The 21,116-nt window shown below is 43.5% G+C and overlaps 5 protein-coding genes across 5 annotated transcripts; 3 read left to right on the top strand and 2 right to left on the bottom strand.

Annotated features, from left to right (window-relative positions):
• Positions 1-1,691: 1,691 nt before the first annotated feature.
• VE01_07985 (uncharacterized protein) lies at positions 1,692-2,411 on the bottom strand (the record flags this gene model as incomplete). The annotated part of the gene is made up of 1 exon (XM_018277413.1): positions 1,692-2,411. One exon carries the CDS (start codon positions 2,409-2,411, stop codon positions 1,692-1,694), a length of 720 nt encoding a protein of 239 aa, XP_018128371.1.
• A 390-nt stretch (positions 2,412-2,801) lies between these two features.
• On the bottom strand, positions 2,802-4,193 carry VE01_07984 (uncharacterized protein). The gene is made up of 2 exons (XM_018277412.2): positions 3,999-4,193; positions 2,802-3,935 (listed from the first exon to the last, which is right to left on the bottom strand). The coding sequence occupies exons 1-2, from the start codon at positions 4,038-4,040 to the stop codon at positions 3,015-3,017; spliced, it is 963 nt and encodes a 320-aa protein (XP_018128372.1). The 5' UTR covers positions 4,041-4,193; the 3' UTR covers positions 2,802-3,014.
• A 2,580-nt stretch (positions 4,194-6,773) lies between these two features.
• On the top strand, positions 6,774-8,481 carry VE01_07983 (uncharacterized protein). Its single transcript, XM_018277411.2, has 5 exons — positions 6,774-6,905; positions 7,161-7,507; positions 7,557-7,621; positions 7,674-7,854; positions 7,914-8,481. Exons 1-5 carry the CDS (start codon positions 6,863-6,865, stop codon positions 8,268-8,270), a joined length of 993 nt encoding a protein of 330 aa, XP_018128376.1. The 5' UTR covers positions 6,774-6,862; the 3' UTR covers positions 8,271-8,481.
• Positions 8,482-13,770: 5,289 nt separating this feature from the next.
• VE01_07982 (uncharacterized protein) lies at positions 13,771-15,705 on the top strand (the record flags this gene model as incomplete). The annotated part of the gene is made up of 5 exons (XM_018277410.1): positions 13,771-13,859; positions 13,928-14,256; positions 14,495-14,757; positions 14,827-14,948; positions 15,006-15,705. The coding sequence occupies 5 exons, from the start codon at positions 13,771-13,773 to the stop codon at positions 15,703-15,705; spliced, it is 1,503 nt and encodes a 500-aa protein (XP_018128377.1).
• A 570-nt stretch (positions 15,706-16,275) lies between these two features.
• On the top strand, positions 16,276-17,163 carry VE01_07981 (uncharacterized protein; the record flags this gene model as incomplete). Its single annotated transcript, XM_059463923.1, has 4 exons — positions 16,276-16,433; positions 16,488-16,560; positions 16,618-16,792; positions 16,872-17,163. Exons 1-4 carry the CDS (start codon positions 16,311-16,313, stop codon positions 17,161-17,163), a joined length of 663 nt encoding a protein of 220 aa, XP_059319517.1. The 5' UTR covers positions 16,276-16,310.
• Positions 17,164-21,116: the final 3,953 nt, after the last annotated feature.

Below are 21,116 nucleotides of genomic sequence, written 5' to 3'. Positions count from 1 at the left end.
GGCCTCATCGGAAAGATGGCCTGGAAGAAAACTTACCAACAATTAGATCCTTTAGTTTAATAGTGGCGTGAGCGTAAGTACAGTCCCATTCGCTCATTTCCCCTTTCCAAAAACACGAATATTCAGATATCTACTATCGTTCACCTATACTTGCACATGCTTGTCGCCGCTTATTCCTCTGTACTCGGCCATAACAGGTGCTATCAAAATGGAGCTCCTCGACAAATTTATAGCGCTCTTGGGCTCCTTTTCTCCCTTTCGTACCAACAGAGAACATCAACTTCACAGCCTCGAACATTCGCCTCTCAAGATTCTCCCGATAGAGCTTATTGTGTACATTGCGGAATTCCTGCCTCTCCAAGCCGCAGCCTCTTTTACCCTGACATGTCGGCCAGTCTGGTATATCTTGGGAAACCAGTATCTTGATCGGCTGAATGCCAAGGGCCGTGAACCTGATCGAATGGCATTCTTAGAACCCTTAGGAAGGGATCTACCCCGTCAAATCTTGTGCTACGACTGTCAGTTGCTTCATAGCAGTACAAAGTGGCGATACGACTCCCGATGGTCTGGTGCAAAACGAGCGAAGTGTACACTGAAAGATATGTCTTTAGATGTGCACATCAATATCTATAGGGGATTCAGCTCTATCGCATTTCAGTCGGCTATGAAGCTTCATCGTCATGGCCTCGACTCCAGTGTGCATCTTTCCATGTTGACCAAATCTCGATCCTCAATAAGCTTCGGGTATACCTACCGATGGGAGTCTACACCTCGGATTGTAAATGGTCATTTTATTTTACGCCATCAGCTTTGGATTCTGCTCCCAGTCCGGTACGCGGTTATAGTCCCCAAAATGATACCCAGCAATGTCTGTCCGCATTGGCACTCCAACTACTATAGGCCCTCAAGATTGGATAAAAAGATAGCCTGTCGAGTAAGCCACTGGGATGACTTGTGGCTGAATTCCAGGTGTCCGACATGTTCGGGCCTATTCCAGTGCGACATCTGCCCTACTGAGTTCCAAATTGACGTCAAGAATTTTTTGAAAAATGGCGTAGCATTGATACTAACTCGTTGGCTGGACTTGGGTGAGGGTCGGAATCTATCTGATCCAAGATATGCGAACCATGTCTATCATAGATTTGATGCTCATTATCCATACACTCCTGTGGAATTCGAAGCAGGGTCTATCAGAGCTGCGTACGAAGGAAAACAAATTGATTTCGAGAAGTTTTTAACTCCGAGACATACATTTGATCTATTCTGGAACGTTCCGCGTCCAGCATTGTGAGGTGTGTGAGTGTCCATCCTTTTAAATTCAATGTTAAGCTGCCAACCTTTTTAATTTACTTCTAGACTTCTAATTTAAATATAATTGTGGAGAGAAATCGATAGAAGAAAAAAGCATGGCACACACTAGAAGCACCAAATGCGTCGACAGTGCCTTAAGTCACTTATATCCTTGTCAATTCCCTTGACGGGCTGGCGGGCAGGTGTGCGTGTTATACTTTAGTATACTATAGTTGGATCCCATGAGATACCAAGGGACGGGATAGCTCTCATAATGCACTGTTGAAGTTTTGTTCTCTTACAAATAACTTGAATTTCGCCAGTGACTAACGAACTCTAACCTTCTGCTAGCGATTGACAAAACTTCTACACACGATAGAGTAGATGGGATATAAAGAGGCTTAAGTGGCATAAATTGACCGGTCTCTCTTCATTTTCTCAATCCAGCGCCAAAGCCTCTCGTCCGCCACAAAATCTTGGCTTAGTCCTGAAACCATGGTGATCTTCCTCGCTATTGCACGTCTCTCAATGCCTATTAGGGCAGCTTCTTTCCTCCCCACATCAGGTGTCTCCATCTTGCCAATGACAGAAAAGTAGTCCTCTTCGTCTTTCAGGATCTCAGGTGCCCATTCTTCGTCATCTGCCAGCTCTTTAGCAAGCTCAATAAGCTTGTGGCCTTTCTGCGATGCTTTGAAAAGAGCAGGTATATTGATTCCCTCTGCTGGTTTATAGGCCGATGTGTACAGTTCCTTAAAATAGCAGTAATCCTGTATGCCATTGAGAATAGTTAGGCGGGTAAAGAGCCATGCCCTACGAGTGCATTTCCATAGCCTGAAATCGAGCTTTGCCTCGTTGTAGATGCCGTTGGTAATGAAACCAGACTTGAACGCTGAGTCGAGGTACGGTTCTGTGCCATCCCGAGGATGCGGTAGACCTGGCGTCATAAGAGCCGTGGAGACAGGAACGGTAGATTCAAATGCCCAGTCAATGATGCAAGTAATATTAAGGTCATTATCGACAAAGATGTTACTTGCACTGAGATCAGGATGGCAGAGCGGAAACCCATTAATTGTTGGCCTTAACTGTGCTTCAATTAGGTCTCCACTGAGAAATGGAATCATTTGTTGCAGAAACTAGCCAGCTGTGCAATAGTCTAGTCTGTTTTGACCACTGTCAATTTTACCACCGATCTTGACAAAATCTTGCCATCGACTAACCGCAGAACGTCTGCTTTGAGAAGTTTCGAAGCCTTCGAGAAATGGAATCGGTGCAAAAGAGACGTTGTGTTAGAGCCTGAGCTCTTGAACATGAACAAGAAACACTGAAATCAGCGCCTGATAATATTCATCATCGTTCTTGAATGGGCCTCGATCTATATGGCTTAAGGTCTCCCGGTCGTGAAAGATAAATGCGGGAGAGAGGCACTTCCCAACACGGTATTATTACTCACATTAATTGCAGCGATTACACCACTGGGATAAGCGCCGTATTCAAAAGTATATGTGTGTGGTGTATATATGAATTAAGGCGTAATAAGGTCCTAGGTAAGGAGGTAGAGGGTAGTATAGTAAAGAGATCATTTGGAAGGTATGTATTATTTGGTGTGCCACTCTGTGATAAGGGTTTCTGCTAGAGCTGATTTTATTCAAGAATGCTAATAAATAGTGATTTATTATATAACTTATGTCGCATCACGGTGGTGCTCTCTACTGGAGGACTCAGCCCTATTTCACTGCCTTTATCAATTTGATAACAGTTTCCGTAGCCTCATCCAGGCTCTCCTTTGGCAATCTAAGAAGCTGATTGCTCGTGCCTCTGATCTTCTCATAGTTCCCGGAGTCGTCAGGATAGAACACTCTGGAGAACATCATTTTCGGAAATCCAGCCATATTTCCCCCTCGCATTTCGTCGAGACCTGTCTGATAACGCTCTCCCGAAGACACCTTGGTGACCGTCCAGTCCGGTGTATTTGTTCCAGTGACGCGCAAGACAGATCCAAGGATATCCTTCTGGCTGATCGTGAAAGACGAAACGTACACGTTCCGGTTTCTGAAGTGCTCTAAGCAGCGCGTCTCATCTCCTTCTGGCTGGACCGGAAGACTCAACAGAGCAGCGACAGCACGGCCAACTTGGGCGAAGGTGCTCATGCTGACCAAAGTCTCGCCATCATCATAGAAAGAGACAGACTGTTTCTCAAAGTCGAAGCCAAAGGCAAGAGGGTTAGCAAGGCACATTTCGTACCAGAAGCCAGTGTTAATAGCGATGTAAGAGCTTTTGCCCAATTTGGCAATTTCCTCAGCGGCCTCTCGCTTGGAGCGGAATACTGAGACGTCCCTGCTTAGGTCTTCGTTGGCAGTGTCTGGACTCCACTCGTTTGGAAGAACCCATGGTACCCCGGCATCACCCGCGGCCTTGATGAGTTTGGACTGGATATCTGGCGTCACAAATTGATGAAGGGTGATAACGAGGACATCTTGGCCCTGAAAACCGTCGACGAGGGATTGATGATTGTTATAGTCAACCTTTGTGACCTTCACACCTTTCGGAAGCGGGGTGGTGCTGTCCAGTCTGGTTATAGCGGAGACAATATGCTTGCCGGTTTTGAGCAGATATTCTGTTATGCCTCGGCCGCTATTGCCTCCCGCCTATATGTGCTGTTAGAAAATCGACGGAAAGTGAGAACTCAAGAGTTCGGTTAGGCGACCTACGCCAACGATAGCAACATTTCTCAATCGATTCCCAGAAACCATTTTTGGTAAAGGTCCAAGAAATTGAAATTGTGGAAGGCAAGCTATACTGCAAAGACAATGAAGGGAAATATCAGTAAATACGAAGGGCGGTAGGTGTGGGACAATCTTATATCTTTCCCGAGCGGAGACCGTTAGATCCGGACGAATTATTAGCCCGTATCTCCATCTCCCTATTTCCCTCTTCATTGCGGCGTACGGAGGAGGCAACGACCTCATAATTCCGACTGCCAGAAGAACTATCCCCTCGTCCGTCACGAGATGCCTATAAATGTGGGGCGGAAGAAACCTAATTAGGCAAATTTTATTGGTAAACACTGTCATCTAGTAGATCACAAAATTTGGGCAACTCTACGCCAATTGGCCATCTCAAGTCAAATGTTTCCTAAGTCATGACACAAGGTTTGAGCATGTACAGCATCGCAGAATTTCCAGGGCTTAGCTAGTCAAAGTCTCCCGGAATATGCCGGTCTGAGCGCCATAAAGTCTAGCTGCTGTTTCACAGAAGCCTGAGTCTATTTCGGCCGGTACGCCATGTCTAATACACGAAAGATTGCCTAATTAGGAAAATGCGGCCTACTCCGCACCGAACAGGGGCTCACCGTTGGATGTGGCTCGACTAGCGTTCAGCTAGCGGGCGGGGTGATTTATTCCGACGCCAATTCTACAGAGTGGCTCTGCCGTCCCGAAAAATATAACTGAACCAAAGGATCAACAATTTGCTGCATAAGCCATTTATCTCCGAGACGGACGAGGGGATAAGTGGAATCGCTAAGTCTATTTAGGAAGTTTGCAAAGCGATTTTGCTGTTTTAGATTATAATTGATTATTAAACAAATAGTATACGTGGTGATATGGGTGCCTCTATGTCTGAACGAGCAGTGAGTGCTCGGCGACGGAGCAATTCGATTCAGAGAACTAATAAACAGGTTACGACGTCACGTAAGCCGTGACTTTTGGCCCTACAGGCTCCAAGAAGGGGTTTTTAGTAGTGCGGAGTCAATTTCCATCTGGTAGACGTCGTCGCGTTATCTTTCATCATTCATCTATGAAACTGACCATTTCTATATCGCTTACACCATCTCTCTACTGCGCATGATACTATAAGCTTTATCTGCGCAATGGGTTCCTCCAAAGGTGTGAGTTTCAATCCAAGTCCAAATTCTGAGCGTATGACTTATCGTATAATTTCCTCCTAGAAAAGACCTTTGACCAATTTAACTAGGGGCCTGAAAGCGGACCTATTGATCGATATCACACTGCGGACTGGTGCGGCATTAATAGTGCTTATAAACGTGGGGTTATAGGGCCGTAGTAGCATCCGCCACTCAAGTCGCCGCGGACTAGACTTAAGTGCACCTAAAGTTGGTTGTGTTGTTTACTATCCACTATGAATCGAAGATGCCCAGACCTGGACTTAGCAGGAAAGAGCCCCTAACAGGTGCGGAGTGGGCCGCATTTTCCTAATTAGGCAATATTTTGTAGCGTATAGGCCTACATAGACTTAGTCTTCTGTGAAAAAGTAGCTAGACTTAATGGCGGTTAGACCGGCATATGCTGGGAGACTTTGACTAGCTAAGCCCTGGAAATTCTACGAAGTTGTACATACTTAAACCTTGTCTCATGACTTAGGTAACATTTGACTTGGGATTGGCCATGGCGTAGAGCAACCCTATGGACCTAGTTCCTAAGTATATGAAAGGGTTTATGGACGTCTAGAATGAAGTTGAAGAGCTTAGGATCGTGAGAAGTTTAATATGAAATATGAACTTACACGCATCCGTCGGTAATAGTTTCAAACATATGTAAGCATCTACTAGGCATCATCTTGATCAGTTGTACTGCGGGGCAAGTTTTGGGTGTGAACTCCGTAATCCAACCTGAAGTGGTTCAGGCAATGCGATTTAGCTCGGCTAGCGACATACCCCACTTCTTAGATTTCCCTCCTTGTGCGGGAGAACTCAGCAAAACCGAGCTGGGATAATTTGTATAGGAGCAGGGATTAATGTACAGGAATTCCTCCTTATAACGGATTTTTTTCCTCTCCCCCATGCAAATTATTTGTGTTCGGTGTATCTAGGTTTGACTGTACATGAGACTAAGCGAGGGATTTTAAAATTGACACCATTTTCTTAAAGTAGAAATATAATGAGATGGTTAACCGACATCTATAGTACCACAAGCCACTCTTGTGTTGATGCACTACGCGACTCTAGCTCTCTACGCAATATCCACTTTAGAAATTCTAGTGGTACTACCAGTTCGCCAGGTTAGAATATGGATCATTGTATGCACTTGTTAATGATAACCCAAATGCGACCTCTACCTCGAGGGCGTTTACTCCTGGCGTCCTGTCTTTGGAATTAGAGGCACTTAGAGCAACACAGACGTTAAATAGAATCATCATCATAACCATATTAAGATTGAAGGTATGTAGACAGGTGTAGAATAATATGCAGGGACCATGACGTGCAACAGAGGAAGAATCACCAGATTAGGTAAATTGCTGAGCTAGTAGCCATGCAGGGTTCTAGGAGACCGATAACAAGATCAAGAAGAAGACTAAAGTTAAGACTTCCCTAAAGTGGAAATAAGAGAGAATTGCCCATGTCATCGGCACGTCGGAGATGATAGAAAAATTAGGTCATTTGGTAATCAACGCCAAGTGTTGGATTACTACTCCATATTGTCCATTATAAAAGGCACGAGATAGTAAGCAGAGATTAATGTTCAGCACAACTACATTCCTCTAGTACAAAGGATCTTGAACTTCCAAAACCCGTCACCACCGCGTTAAGTCCTATAACACTGAGTCGCCTTCTACGATGCCTTCAATCCTGCTTTTGGGTGCTACCGGTTGCGTGGGCTGTAAGTAACGTGAATTTATCTCCCGAGCCCGCACGTCGTCGTGAGAGCTCTCCCACACTTTATTCTAAGATCAGAGAACCACACATACAGGTCTCTGAGTCTCTTGGTTTATCGATCTATTCGACTGCTATCGGATTCACCAAAAGCCTCGGTGTCCGTCATTCCGTTGATATTGCTTCTGCTATGTCGAACTCATAGAGATTACTAAGCGCTTTCTTAACACTGCAGTTGAGATTGACTGACATTGTGTTGCAGCGCACCTAGTCATCGCCCTCAAGAAAGAATATCCCACTTTCCCTGTTACGGCTTATCTGCGTAACAAAAGCATTGAGAAGTACTTGTATGAGACAGCCGGTGTTCAGAAGATCGTCTACGGGACGTTTGAGGAAACCGAGAAATTAGCAGCCTTGGCAAAGGATCATGATATTGTTATCAATGTAGGGTCTTCCTTTGATCCGGTTCTTACTCGTGCCATTTTGGCCGGCCTTAATCAGAGACCTGCGGGTGTCAAGTCAACACTGATACATATGAGCGGAGCTGGAAATTTCGTCGACACTGAGTCAAACACTGGCATCGCGAATCCAAACTGCAAAGTGTGGAATGTCAGTGAACATCTCTAGTTTTTATGGATGAAGTATCTGACATGAACAGGACTCCAACGTCAAGGACATGGAACTGATCAATTCAGGAATGCTTAACGGTGCTCCCGACGAAGTGTGAGCCTTTCAAGGCTGATTCCGATACTAGATAAACACTAATGTGATGCAGTATCCTCAACGCCGGAAAAGAGGGCAAGATTGGAACGTATATCCTCTTTCCCACAGCTCTGTATGGCCGGTCCACTGGACCGGTGAAGAGCCCTGGCGTAATTCAGAGCCTCATGATTCGGCAGGCTAAGGAGCTTGGCTATGTCCCCTATATTGGTGATGGAACTGTCCGTTTCAACACCGTAAGTATTCCAACCCATGCGGGTCTCTTAATCTTCCACGCATAATCTAACCAGCCTAGATGCATGTCCTTGACATTATCCCCCCGCTACTCCGAATGATTGACCTGTCACTGCAAGAAGAAACGCCTCAAGGTAGCGTCTACGAGCGCTGCTACATCATTGGGGCAAACCTGAACAGGTGGATTGAACTGAGCGCAAAGTTTGCAGAGGTCTTCCACGCTAGGGGCCTGATCCCTTCTCCAATTCCCAAGTCGATCAAGCGGGAAGATGTTGATGATGGAGGGGAGCTAGCGATGCTCATGTCTAGAGATCAACTCTTCTTGTCGGAGCGGGCAGAGAAGACATTGGGTTATAAGCCAACGCAGAAGCCCTTAGTGGAGGACTTGCAGACGGCACTAGAGTACTTCGATCTGTGAGGGGTATTTTGGGTCCCTAGATTTTGTTGGGGTCAGGGTTCGGGTGACTCTGCATCGCTCTTTTTCTCTACGTATTCCGACGACACTTCAGATCATTTTAGCGGCTTTTTCAATCAGCATAATAGTGTCGCGGCACATCTCTGCATGATATTGTAGATGCATTGAATGCACCCCTCTCACGTTACAAATTAGAAGATCAATTTGCTTTCCCATCTGCAGCTTCGTGATGTGCCTGAGAAAGTGCCCGCTCAGTTAGCCAACCGTTGCATATTTCTTCGCCCGATCACGCATGTCCTCGAGGCAGTTCATAATGAGTTTCATGCTACATGTCTCGCTAGTTCGATATTCCTTAGCATAATGTTGCTAGAAAGTTTTCCATTTGTAATCGCCACAACGATAAAGAGTCTAGTTGAAGAAGCAGATTCTGATATAATTAACTTGAATTGTTAGCTTGTTCTAGGTGACATAGCTGGAATAGCTGCAAAGTTAGAAGGCTAACGATTTAAGTTTTCTACGCCGGCTGCTCCATTGTCCTAGGTGTACTCCTGCATTAATTCCATTATGATTATTCCTAGCGCTTTCACATCCCGAGGCTCCTAATTTCTTTGAGGTTTGTTACAGTATTGCTAGTTTGCTATAATCAGTCCTAGCTTGACGATATCCTTCACGCTTCACAGGTCTTAGATGAGAGAGAGGCTGCTCACTAATACCCACCCCCATCCTAAGCTCGGGTTTCCAGCAGGATCGCAACTCGGCTGCCTTTATAGGCGACACCTAGTTCTAGCAGCGCGAGAGGACCTACCTCCACAGGAGAGATGGTAGACGGTAGTGGATATTTACCTCGCAGGAATGCACTTGTCGTAGTAGTATTTATAGAAGTCCTACGCCTCTAGCCATGCGCAATAAACAATATGTTTTTGAGTCAACGATTAGTGGCCTCAAAACAATGATCCTAATGATACTGATGATCCCCCTCAATATTGAGATTCACATCGAATGAGATCCACGCCCTTCATTTTAGCCTTAGGCACAAATCTCCGAAAATCGAAACTGCAGCATTGTCAAGGCAAGACTACACGATACGTGCACCTCGCTTAGATAAAATGTGATATGACTCTTCGCTCCTTGAAAGTTAAATCTTCATATTCTGCCTTCATAATTTTCATTAGCTATAGCATCCCTCATGACCTAAATATCTCTGTATACCCTAACAAATAACCCCACGCTACAAAACATGTCCACTATTATTCGAGAGTGGGAGTTTCGAATCGTCTTGCCACGAAATCATCTCTAGTGGTTTCCTAACCTCAGCGGACCACCTTTCCAGAAGTTCTAAGCAGCATAGCTCTCGCAAAGCCTAGATATACCGAAAAGTACCATTTTTAAGTAAAATTTACATCTAGGCAGAAAAACTATAGTCTTTTCCTAATACCGTTTCTTTATCCTACAACACCTTTATGAATTTCATAAAATGGACCTTATACACTTCTATCTCCTTAGCTGTCTAGTCCTAGGGATTAGGATTTAGTATGAGCTACGGAGGAGGAGCATTAATAAAATTGACGTAGTGCTACGTAATAGAATTCCTAATCTAGTAGCGCCTTTATCTCAAATGTTTTAGAATCTATAAGTATGTTTCTAGATCGTAGATCGTTAAGAAATAACTTAAAAGGACTATTATAGTCTATAGAGCTTATAAGCTACCTTATAAGCATTTTAATAGTTTAAAGACAGTAGTATTCTTCTTAGCACTTAACGTCGTCTAATATAGACTTAGGATTCTTATATAGAAGGAGTGTATGCTAGTTAACAAGTTTGTTAAGGTATACTGTAGTTATTATAGAAGCCTCCCTAATATCTATAGAGAAATTAAACATAGAGCTAAGTAGTAGTAGTAAGAGGTATTCTAACTATAAACATAGAGCCCTGTTAGTCTCTAACCTTCATTCGTATTTAACGTTAACAGGCTGGATTTATCATGCTAAGATCAACTGTTTAACAACATTAATAATCCACCTATCTGATTAAAATTATGTTTAGACAGCTCTGAGTAGATTTTCGCCATCTGCTTATAAATGAAATCTAAAGTAGACTGGTCTATTTTAGGTTTAATCTTACTGTCCTAATAAAGAACCTCATCTAAACGTTTCCCTTAGATGAATTCTATAATAGTAAAAGGTCCTAATCTAGCGAATTGTCCCTTAGTTCTTCTAGACGCCATAACTTTTAGGATTAGAATTTTAGTTATCTCTTTAATAAATTTCATAACGACAACTTCCTAATTGACCTTCTCCGTTAGGTACGTAATATCGCCGGGTATAGGGAAGTGAAGTAGCTAGTCATTATGGTCGCTCATGTCGAAGTGCAGCCTAAAGCAATAATTTAAGGCGCCTTTAAATGTTTCCATAACTCGACAGGGCTTTGTACTGTGGAACTCTAAGACGAAACCTTCTAATTCCGAACCTAAACCATTATCATGGTCGTATGATGCAAGTTTGTCCTGCCATTCAGCACGAACAAGTCTGTTTGATTCTAGAGCAGCCGCATTAACGCGCATTTTTAGTGAGAACGTCTAACTGTCGATGGCTCGGAGAGCTAGATTTGCCTCGACATTGCCTGTAGAAATGTTGACCTATCGGGGCGTGTCTTTAACTAGGATCGATGGTCTGGCGCATCTGCACTAGGGAACATATATAGGAGAGTGGTGCGATTTGTACCTGAGATGTCAAGGTATGTGATGACAAGGTATGTGATGAACCGAACGCTTTGGAAACCCATGGATGCCATAATTCGCTAGATTTTTACAGATTATCGAAATAATTATTTTGCATATAACTTAGTACCTGCCACCTTAAGTAACAGTCAACTTTTAGACGTAAATGCCGAAAGACCTCACTAATGGAGCATGCCTCAATGCCTCCCGTGTTATATCCTCTAGCGTTAGCAATATTAGACCGTCCGTTACACGCGGGCAGCCGCAAGATCCACAATCGGAAGAGTAGTCGCGGTGATACTCAGAAGGGCAATTCAGTAACTAGCCCGATGAGATATTCGTTTTACAAGCATTGTGCATTTCGAGAGCTTAAAGGCTTTGTAAGCATGGTCTGCCGCCACCAGTCTCCGATGGTTCTCCTAACGCGATCGAACGTTGTCTCTCTCATAGTGTTTGACATATTCGACGCGTTCCTTTGTTAATAAATGTTACGGGGATGATAGTGGCTCTTTTTCCTGGTTTCAAATGACGATGATGTGTTCCTCTGGTGATTAAGGAGCGGGGTAAGCGAGTGGGGAGATGGGAGGTCTTTTCAAGCACGTCATGCGTTAATCGATAATCGTCCGTGTTCGCTCCGACCACTTGGGTGGTGAAGCTAGTATGTGAAGCCTCTTATAGAAGTCTAAAGTAGAATCACGGTAAAAGGGTAGGTGAAGAATTTGATCTTTTACTACAGTCGAACGATCATCTCAGCACAACAAAAAAATTGTCATTTGAACTCCTAGTCATAATACTTCATCGTCTTCCCTTTAATAACCTCTTGTTCTCCTGCATCGCTTGCACCGCTCTTTCCACTCACATTTCCAGCAACCCGAGCTTTGATCCATTATTTAGCCGTCACGATCTCCATCCTCACTTGATTCTAATCCTAACCGCTTGAGGACAGAACTGTCAACGGGGACGAGTGGCAGCTTGTCCTCTGGTCTCACAAAATGCAATACGCCAATGCGGTCCAAACAGAGAGCCGGTGCCGTGCAGCCGTCGTCGTGATCAATTATGTGCTGCGGCGTTGAAACTGGGTCTACTTTCCGCTTTCCGCTCTAGTGTTTTCTTGATTTCCAATTCTGTGCTAGTTTCCTGGTGGCCATCTACCTAGCAAGTAGCAAATTATGGCTCGTATGATTTGATGAAGGCGTGCTTTAACGCCCGAAAGCATCATACACCTTAACCCCGAAAAATGAAGAAAGATTAAGCCTAACTCAGTAAGTAGGTCGTGCGCTTCATACAGTACTAATGAGATAAGGGGCACATCACACCATTTTCTAAATTAGGGAATTTGTTAGACTCAACCCCTGTATTTAGCCAAGGCGCTGTTTCCTTATTAGGCGATGCTACGCCGTAACCCCTGTAGCTTCAGAATAAGGGCATTCTTATAATGCTCTTCAATCAATCAATCCAAATACGATTCATGCACAAGAAGACCTACCTCGGTCAACAGAACTCTAAAAGTCGTTAACCTACGCCACTCATCAATCATCGCTGTAGCATAAATTGGCTGATAAATCGCTATCTGGAGACTAACCCGAAGCTCCTTTTAGAGTTATATTTTGTACGAAACGAGCCTGCTAGTATGAATTTCGAATTTTTGTCCGCCATTCGATCATCTCTTATAATTTACCTCGCATAATCTACCTCGTATAATCTACTTCGTGTGGGGTGTTTATCGCTCGCAACGGCTCATACAACATTGGAATTATGTACAAAGGTCTATTCAAGGTCTACGGACAGTCTACAAGCTTCACGGGGTTTAATGGCTACGATAAAGGAGCAAATGATGTCGGAGTAGCTCCTGCTGGCGAACTTGCTTCAACCGACTGTGAGCGAAGCGAGCTTCCGATCCGACGATTATCCTCGGCCAGCCGCATAGGTTGGTGAGCTATGATCAGAGCCGACGACAGCCAAAATTGTAACGTGTGAGCAGGGGTAGTAAGCTAATGGAGGGATATAGTGGAGCTAGCTTTAATAGTACTAGTACAGTTTAAAAATGTAAGGCGATCATAAAATCACGAGAGTGCTAGCCTTCGGACTTTCAGGAAATAAGGCGTAGTGATGACCAGCTGTAGTGGTTGTTATCCCAAAATCAATGAGAGAATAGAGTGGTTATGTGGCGAAAAACATTTAAAACCACGTGATTACGACTATACAGTAAAGCCTCCTTAAGACGATACCCCTTTAACCGATATCTTCGATATTACGATTTTTTTCGGAACCAATTAAATTCCCATATAACGTACGATATCCACGATATTGGTCCAAAACGTAGAAATATCGCTCTATCGTAGGATATTTTGGTAATTCGTACCAAATAATTACTATATATAGCCTAGTTCCTCAAAATTAGCGAGTTATAATTGGTAGAGATTAATAGCTCAGTTCAGACTAACCTTAATAAGTAGTTTATGTATATCCAATATCACGATATCCTCTTTAAGACGATACTAAACCACAGGACGGATTACATCGTCTTAAAGAGGTTCTACTGTATATGTATACGCACAGAGGTAGGGAGTAGTGACTAATCGAAATTAAGCTTAGTCAGAGTGACGTATTATGCGACATAGTATACATACACTAGCAAGACGACGTAGATAATTATTCAGCATCATTTCCTGCTTGTAAGTCAACAACTTGCTTCTTTAAATGCGTGTTTAAAGCTTCTATTAACTTCAATTACAATATTCTCTACGATAATAATTCCTTAATGGTTGACTAAGTACCGGGTGAAGCATGTCCTCGCAATCTGGCAAGGATCATCAGGTGGCGCCTGGGGTCGTCACAGGACCTTCAACATCTCTTTATGGCGTTCAACCAACTAGGTAAGGAAACATTTGCGGATGTAACCAAGGTGGTAATATATGTATTGGCTTTATGCTTACCAGGGAAGGCCGGAAGGCAGCAGGGAACCAGGCGTAGCAGATAGCTTAAACCAATCAGAAGCTGTGGCCCAGCCTAAGCAACTGATATTTATTACCGTCACTGATCGGCCAGAGTCGGCCAAGGCCACATACTCCCATGTTGTTCGAACCCAGGCGATGAGATCATTCCTGCGCGCAAAGCGAGAAGAGTCGACGTTCAGCCCCAAGAAGACGGAAACAGCCTCGTCAAGAGCTGCCCCAGTTACAGCTAAAAGTTCCCAGACAAAATTCAAACTTTCTACTTGGTCTCGAAAGAGTCCCAAGAATAATAACCCTTCTTCTGCACCGGATGAATCTGGTGCAAGGATATCAAAAGAAACGGAAGTTAAATTTCAGGTATGATGCTATGTAATGACCATCTATTCCAGTCGTGCTCACTTCTTACTGCCAATCGACACCATATTACACGGATATGGAAGTCTTTCAATACCAACCACACGGGAGACGCGGCTACTTTTATACCACTGTGAGTATCTTAATTTTCCTTTACTTCCTGCTCTCCGAGGATGAATGATAGTTACTTACCTCCTGTACAGACAACACCTCATATACAATCAACTCCTTTGCTCTCAACCCCGAGGGAAACTGGATCTCTTTCAGTTTCAAAGACCCAGCACTGCTCCATGCTACCCTTGGCGTCGTTGCGCTTCATCGTGATCTTCTCATCCACCGTGAACCATCTGCGGATTCCTTGACTCACAAAGGACAAGCTATTCATGCTATCAATAGTCGTCTACTATCTGGTCAACCGCCAAGCGACGAGAATCTCGCCGTAGTAGCTGTGCTAATAAAACTCGAGGTGAGTCTCTTGCACCTAACAATCATGACTGATTCTAATTAGCCACATGGGAACTAATTTGATTCTCAGACCTTGCATGGAACATCAGACGCATCAAAACCTCATATGAAAGGACTCATGGAGATGCTTAGGATTCGAGGTGGTGTGAATAATTTAATGCACAACCAAGTTCTTTTGCGAGTGTTAACTTGGTACGAGTTAATAATTTGGACAAATTGCGTTACATTATTGCTAACACGCAGTGCCAGGATCGATCTACTATACGCCACAATGTGGGGTAGCAAACCCTGTATTGCTCCAAATCAACTTCACCCTGGTCCTCTGGCGGTTATCCTCGAAGATATCGCAATCAAGTACTTGCCTATCGCACAATATAAAGAAGGTCCGAGCATGTTTAGTCTCAATGAACATATCAACTTTGATGTATGGGAAACTTTACAACAAATCTCAGCAGCTAAGGCGAAGGCGAGTGAACTATCACTGGAGGAGAGGAAGACCATTAGCCATGTCATATATCTTGTCAATCACCGTCTGCTTATGGACCTCGCGAAATGTAACTCGTGTGAGGCTTCAAGTTTGTACAAAGCATTTTCGGTCGCCGCGATCCTATATCTGCACTTGATAATACGGGAGATCCCAAGAATGGCAAGAATTCACCTCCCTCTAACGGAAAGACTTCGATTATTTGTGAAGTGCGCATTTACTACCCAGGTTATCGAGGGACAGGTCTTGGGATTTGTTGTATGGATGATATTTTTAGGGGCCGCAGCAAGCCCTCCAGGAGAGAGCAGCGATTATTTCATCAACCTTCTGGCGCTAATCTTGGAAACTCTGGGAATTCAAGACAAGGATCAACTCAGGAATCAACTCAGAGAACTCGCCTGGTTTGATGATATTAGCGATCGGTATCTTACCATCGTCTGGGCTGAAATGACGGCTACATCATGAAAGAGGGAGACTGGAACGACGTTAGATAGATGATATCGAAGGATTCGGATGAATAATACGAGTTAAACGGCTTACGAATATAAATCGCTCGAAGAAGCTTCTATATCTCCCTTGATTTTACTTCTGCTCTTCAATGTCGTCACAAGATGAGGCGCGGCGGAGTTCAATATATTGGATCGAATATTTCCTAACTGGGATAATGGTGGTTACCGACCAATCACATTAACGTGTCAGCACAAATGCCACGGTCGTCTGTGCCATTCTTCTAACAATGTTTTTTAGCTTCGCACAAAGGTTAGCTAATCCAAGTAGAGAAGGACTAACTTGGAAAAATTCCCGCTCTTAGACAATGATGTCATCTCATTATTGATGAAACAATGCGCGTACAGGTACTACAGTCAAATTGTGTTCGGCGCCAAGTAACGCATTGCTCGCTGGTCTAGCCGAGGAGTATATATTCAGCAGCACAAGACGCAGGTGAACTATTGTAGCTCTTTCACAAGAGATCACATACACATACACACATACATATATATACTCTCTTTTTTGTGGTCGACCTCTGCGTTCGGTCTGCAAATAACACACGACATCTCGCTGGAGGAACCATGTCTATCAAGCTATACGGAGCGGTAAGCTCTTGGAATACGCTCCGTGCTCGTCATGCACTTCTTGAGAAAGGAATGACTGTGGAAGAAATTTCATTAAACTTGTCGGCTCAAGAACAGAAGGTCTCTATTTCTTCCCATATGAAAATATCAGAGCTGGCGACTAACTGCAAGCAGAGACCTGATTACCTAGCTCTCAATCCATTTGGCAAGGTCCCCGTCTTAACTGAAGGAGACTTCACTCTTTTCGGTACTGTTTAAGACCTGGAGTAGTCTCAGAGTAATAATTGCTGATACCACTAGCTAGAATCACGCGCCATAGCTCGATACGTTGCCTGGAAATACAGCAGCCTCGGGAAGCCTCTAATACCGGATGTGGAGAATAGCAGGTCGATCGCACTCTTTGAAGAAGCTGCTTCTATAGAGCTTACACAATTTGACCACTTTGCTCAGCCTCTGGTTCTTAAGGAGATTATTGCCAGGTCAGTCATTGATTCAGTAGCGGAAGTGGATTTGACGCGTTACTTAAAAAAACTACTGGCTAATGTATGCAACGAGCAGATTCCAAGGCAAAGTGGTCCCTGAGGACGAAATTTTACCTCTCCTTCAGACTCTTAATGTCAATCTGGATATTATTGATAGGATTCTTTCGAAGCAGAGTTTCATGGCAGGGAGGCAATATTCCTTGGTTGACGGATTTTACATGCCTCTTCTACACATGCTTCTAAAGGTGGGGTATCAAGGGTTAATACTAGAGAGGAAGCATCTAAAACACTGGTGGGAGACAGTTAGCGAAAGACCAGCTTGGAAGGAGGCTGTACAGCCATTGAACAACCTATACGATACTTTTTAATTGGAATTGCAGCTTGTTTCAAACCAATACTAGTAGTGCCTTTGCTGTTGACTTTGAGATACTTCTGCCAATCCCAGACAGTTTCAATCATCCGATTCCCTCTGCGTGGGTAACATCTAGTTAGCCATATACGGCTGCCATCTTGCCACATTGCTTGCCAAGACAACTACTAGAAACCCCATATTTTTAGAATTAACATCAGCATGCCACCCGTCTTCTCTTCCAAATCTTATGTACTGTCTTGTCTATTATATGCTGCGGCGGCTCCTTGGATCTAAGCGTAAAAGATCAAGGATAATGGGTTTTCGCATTCCCGTTTACCTGGAAGTAGTTTTCTGAGTAGTCTAGTCCGCCGTGGTTAGCGTCCCTGTGGGCTGACCCACTCCATAGAGTTCTCGAATGCGAAAACCAGTGTATTCGGTGACGGGATGTTTTTGAGCTCGATCCTGCAAAATTGACAACCGTGGGCGCTCCAAAGTTATCCCAAGCCACGACCGCCATGTCCCACCCTCGTAGTTGGCAACCTCGACGATCCACAGACTCTAATACCGTCATTCGCAGGCGCTGATCTTATCCTCAGTGTGACCAACTACTAAGAGCTTTTTTCCGACCCGACTGCCGTGCTAAAGCTCAGGAGCTCGGTATCGATTGTCGCAAGTATGCGTATGATGTAGAGGTGCAGCTGGGAAAGAACATTGCGGCTGCTGCTATGAAGATCATAGACACGCTCGAAGAAAATGATTCATTACTTCTACCTTGAGCCATGCAGGCTCGTGTAGCAAGGGGAAATTCACAGAGCTTTATCATTTTGATGCGAAGGCCGATGTCTTTCCTAGTTATATCAATGAGAAGTATTCTAGCTTGGCGAAGAAGGTGTCGCATATTCAGACTGGATATTTCATGTCTAGCTATAAGCTGTTACCGGCTGCCTATCTCAGCAAGGTAAGATTTTCTAGGCCACCTCGCCCCAACCCGATCTTCCCTGTGATATCCTGTACTGCGCTCCTTTTACCAAGACGTAGGATCCGCATCTGAAAAGGTGGTACCGACTGATATCTCATTATACCATACCTAGCGAGTACCTTAGGTACCTTTCATGCCGCCGTCATCATGCCATCTATTCGCATAGAGACTAACGTGGAAATTAAACGCATAGCTGTCATTAATTATCGTTAGGACATTATATATCTTAACAACTTTAACGCTATTAAGCTAGAGTTTGTAGTATCCCGTGCTGTCTAACTGCTAGTCTGCTTAAATAGTGACTCTATGCTAGACTCCTACTAATACTGTTATAATGTTACTAAAAGTGTAAATCTACTATACGTAGATAGTCCTATACTTTAAGCAGGTGTATAGTTAGTCTCTAATAATCTATACTATACATATAGGCATCTAGTTATTATATCCTATGTTAGTAAAGTTAGTAATAAATTACCCCAGGTTATACAACTAAGTAGGAGAGAATTACTAGTCCTACTATAGGTAGAAAGCAAATCTATAGAAGCCTTATTTACTAAGCTTATAGACGCTAGTTTTTGCTTTCTCTAAGTGAAAGCGTCTAGTCTAGCTAGAGTTGTAAATCTATGTCATCTTAAGAGTAGTAGTGCCTTTATAGACAACATTAGTAACCACTTTAATAGATCCCTTATCCTCCATTGTCTAAGCATCTAAGCTAGAGAGCGTACCTACATTACTAAAGCTCTAAGTAGCTTTAGTAATAAATCTAACAGCTAATAAAGCCGCTACTATAATAATCTTAGAAAACATGTTCTATCTTCTCTTATTTATAAAGTACATGCTATAAATATAGGGACGTTTGCTTAAGCTAATCTTATTATCTTATAGAGCAATGTGCCCTTATAATGTAATTCTAGTAATGTGTGATTTTCTTCTTTCTATATCTGGTACTATAACGTTACATGTAGACTATAGCGTAATCGTTAGATCTAACCCTCGCTACGCTATTTTTAAAGAGCTGCTACCCTCTTTTTCCCTAACTGCTCTAGCTTCTAGGCCTTAACTCTAGCTTAGTACAGCTGCTTTTTAGCTTTAGCAGTAGCTACATCAGCAGCCTAGGCTTCTTTGCCTAGCTGTTTCTAGGTATCCCGCTCTACTTTAGACACCTGTAAAGCCTAGGCTTCCTCTGCTGTAATTAAACCCCCTAGTTGTAGACGTAGCTGGCTACTATAAATTGATTAATTAATTAATATGCTACGTAAGCTTCTTGCGAGCAGAAATTTCCATCGTTAGGCAGGAGGCTTAATGCCTAACCAAAATGGCTCTAATACGACTCTCATATGTGAGACATGGTGGTAGTGGTATATAACTGCAACAGCGCTGGAGAGACACTGCGATTAGTGCCCTGGGCGTTAAATCCTGAGTAGACATACACAGAGTATATCCTCTCTGTAAAGTGTAAATGCAGGATATTTTAGCTTCTCCAACAGGACTAAAAAAACGGTTACTTCTGTAGGTTTGCTACTAATCCTAGAGAGTTTATCTCAATGTCTATCATAACGTAAGCACATTTAGTAAGTAATTAGTTTTAGTTGTCTATTCTATTATTCTGTGCTATCCTATCTTTCGTATCCTTCTGTGCTTTATAAAGGGTCTTTTCCATCTAAGAATAGAGGTGCCTATCCTTTGTTTTTTAACCACTATAGCGCTAAGAAGACAGGGTGGCGTAATCCTAAGCTTAGGACTACCTATCACATGTAGAAACACTAACTAGATCCGTTTAGCCCCTACTAAATAGGATTTGCGGTCCCTTACTAAGTTAAGGGGCCGCGCACCTACGGATCCACTTAATATAGTTCTGACAGAGCATTACAGAGTAGTGTACTATTTGGTTGGTCCTTAGGAAGCATGGCTAAATGTAATTGGTCGGTAATCACCATTATCCTAGTTAGGAAATATTCGATCTAATATTATTGAAGCCCGCCGCGCCTATTACGACAGTCGATCGGAGACAATATGCAAACGGACAAAGCTGAATGTTTTTCTCGGGACACCACATCGAGGAAGCACGTACGTAGGTTGGGGGATGATCGCATCAAGCTTAGCGAGCTTAGCCCTTCAAGACTCAAACAAACGGCTTGTACAAACTCTTGAAGTCAACGATGAGGTTTTGGATAATATTCATAGGGAGTTTAAGACTATACTTGCCAAATGCGCTATCAAAGTACACTCGTTCTAAGAGGCGAAGGGGATTTCCGGCATGAAAGGTCTGGACAGCAAAGTAAAATACCAGACTGTAACCTATGGAGCTGCAGAAACTAATACGTAGCACAGGTAGTGGACAACTTCTCCTCGAAGCTCGATCTCGCTAGGGACCAAGAAACGGTGAAGACCATGGACGCTTAAACTCAATATTTGCAGCTTCACATTGCCTTTTTTAAAGCATTCTTCCATTGCCGTCGGTTGCAAAACACATATATGACGCCGAAGTTTGCTAAGAGCAGCTACTAACTCATTTTCTGGTAGTGATGGAACTCGGGCAGCTCCATACGGTATGCATTTGGCTCATCTGCTGGTACTTCCTTTAACGATGTTGAAGCAGCTTGAACAGCAAGGTTTATAATGTGTCTAATACATCTAACATCGCCTTCTTTTGTTGTATATGCCTATGGTTGCTGTAATGTAGTTTCGTTCTTGCATGCTAAGTTCTCATATTCTAAGAGCATGCTAGTGTTTGCAGAAGCGTTATCACGAGTGATAGTAAAAACTGCAGGAGTAATACCATAGTCGTCTGTAACAGCTATAACTGCTCTGCAAGATATTCACTAGAATGGAGACAGATTACGAGGATTCCCCTATCCTCTTTACCCCACTCAAACTACAAGTTGAAAAGTGAGACTGTACGGTTCGAACATGAGCTAGAAGAGCAGAAGACATTTTTACTCAGACGGTGTTTCGCCTGGTGACGATACTGCACGGTTTGTACAGAAATA

The sequence above is a fragment of the Pseudogymnoascus verrucosus genome (genome assembly GCF_001662655.1).
Source record: "Pseudogymnoascus verrucosus strain UAMH 10579 unplaced genomic scaffold scaffold_37, whole genome shotgun sequence".
Taxonomy (NCBI): Eukaryota; Fungi; Ascomycota; class Leotiomycetes; order Thelebolales; family Thelebolaceae; genus Pseudogymnoascus; species Pseudogymnoascus verrucosus.
This window is presented reverse-complemented; position numbering and strand designations above follow the sequence as displayed.

Coding starts and splice junctions, on each gene's coding strand:
- VE01_07983 (XM_018277411.2), top strand. CDS start 6,863: ATGCCTTCAATCCTGCTTTTGGGTGCTACCGGTTGCGTGGGCT. Junction 6,906..7,160: donor TGCTACCGGTTGCGTGGGCT/GTAAGTAACGTG, acceptor ATTGTGTTGCAG/CGCACCTAGTCATCGCCCTC. Junction 7,622..7,673: donor AACGGTGCTCCCGACGAAGT/GTGAGCCTTTCA, acceptor AATGTGATGCAG/TATCCTCAACGCCGGAAAAG.
- VE01_07984 (XM_018277412.2), bottom strand. CDS start 4,040: ATGGTTTCTGGGAATCGATTGAGAAATGTTGCTATCGTTGGC. Junction 3,936..3,998: donor GAAATGTTGCTATCGTTGGC/GTAGGTCGCCTA, acceptor CAGCACATATAG/GCGGGAGGCAATAGCGGCCG.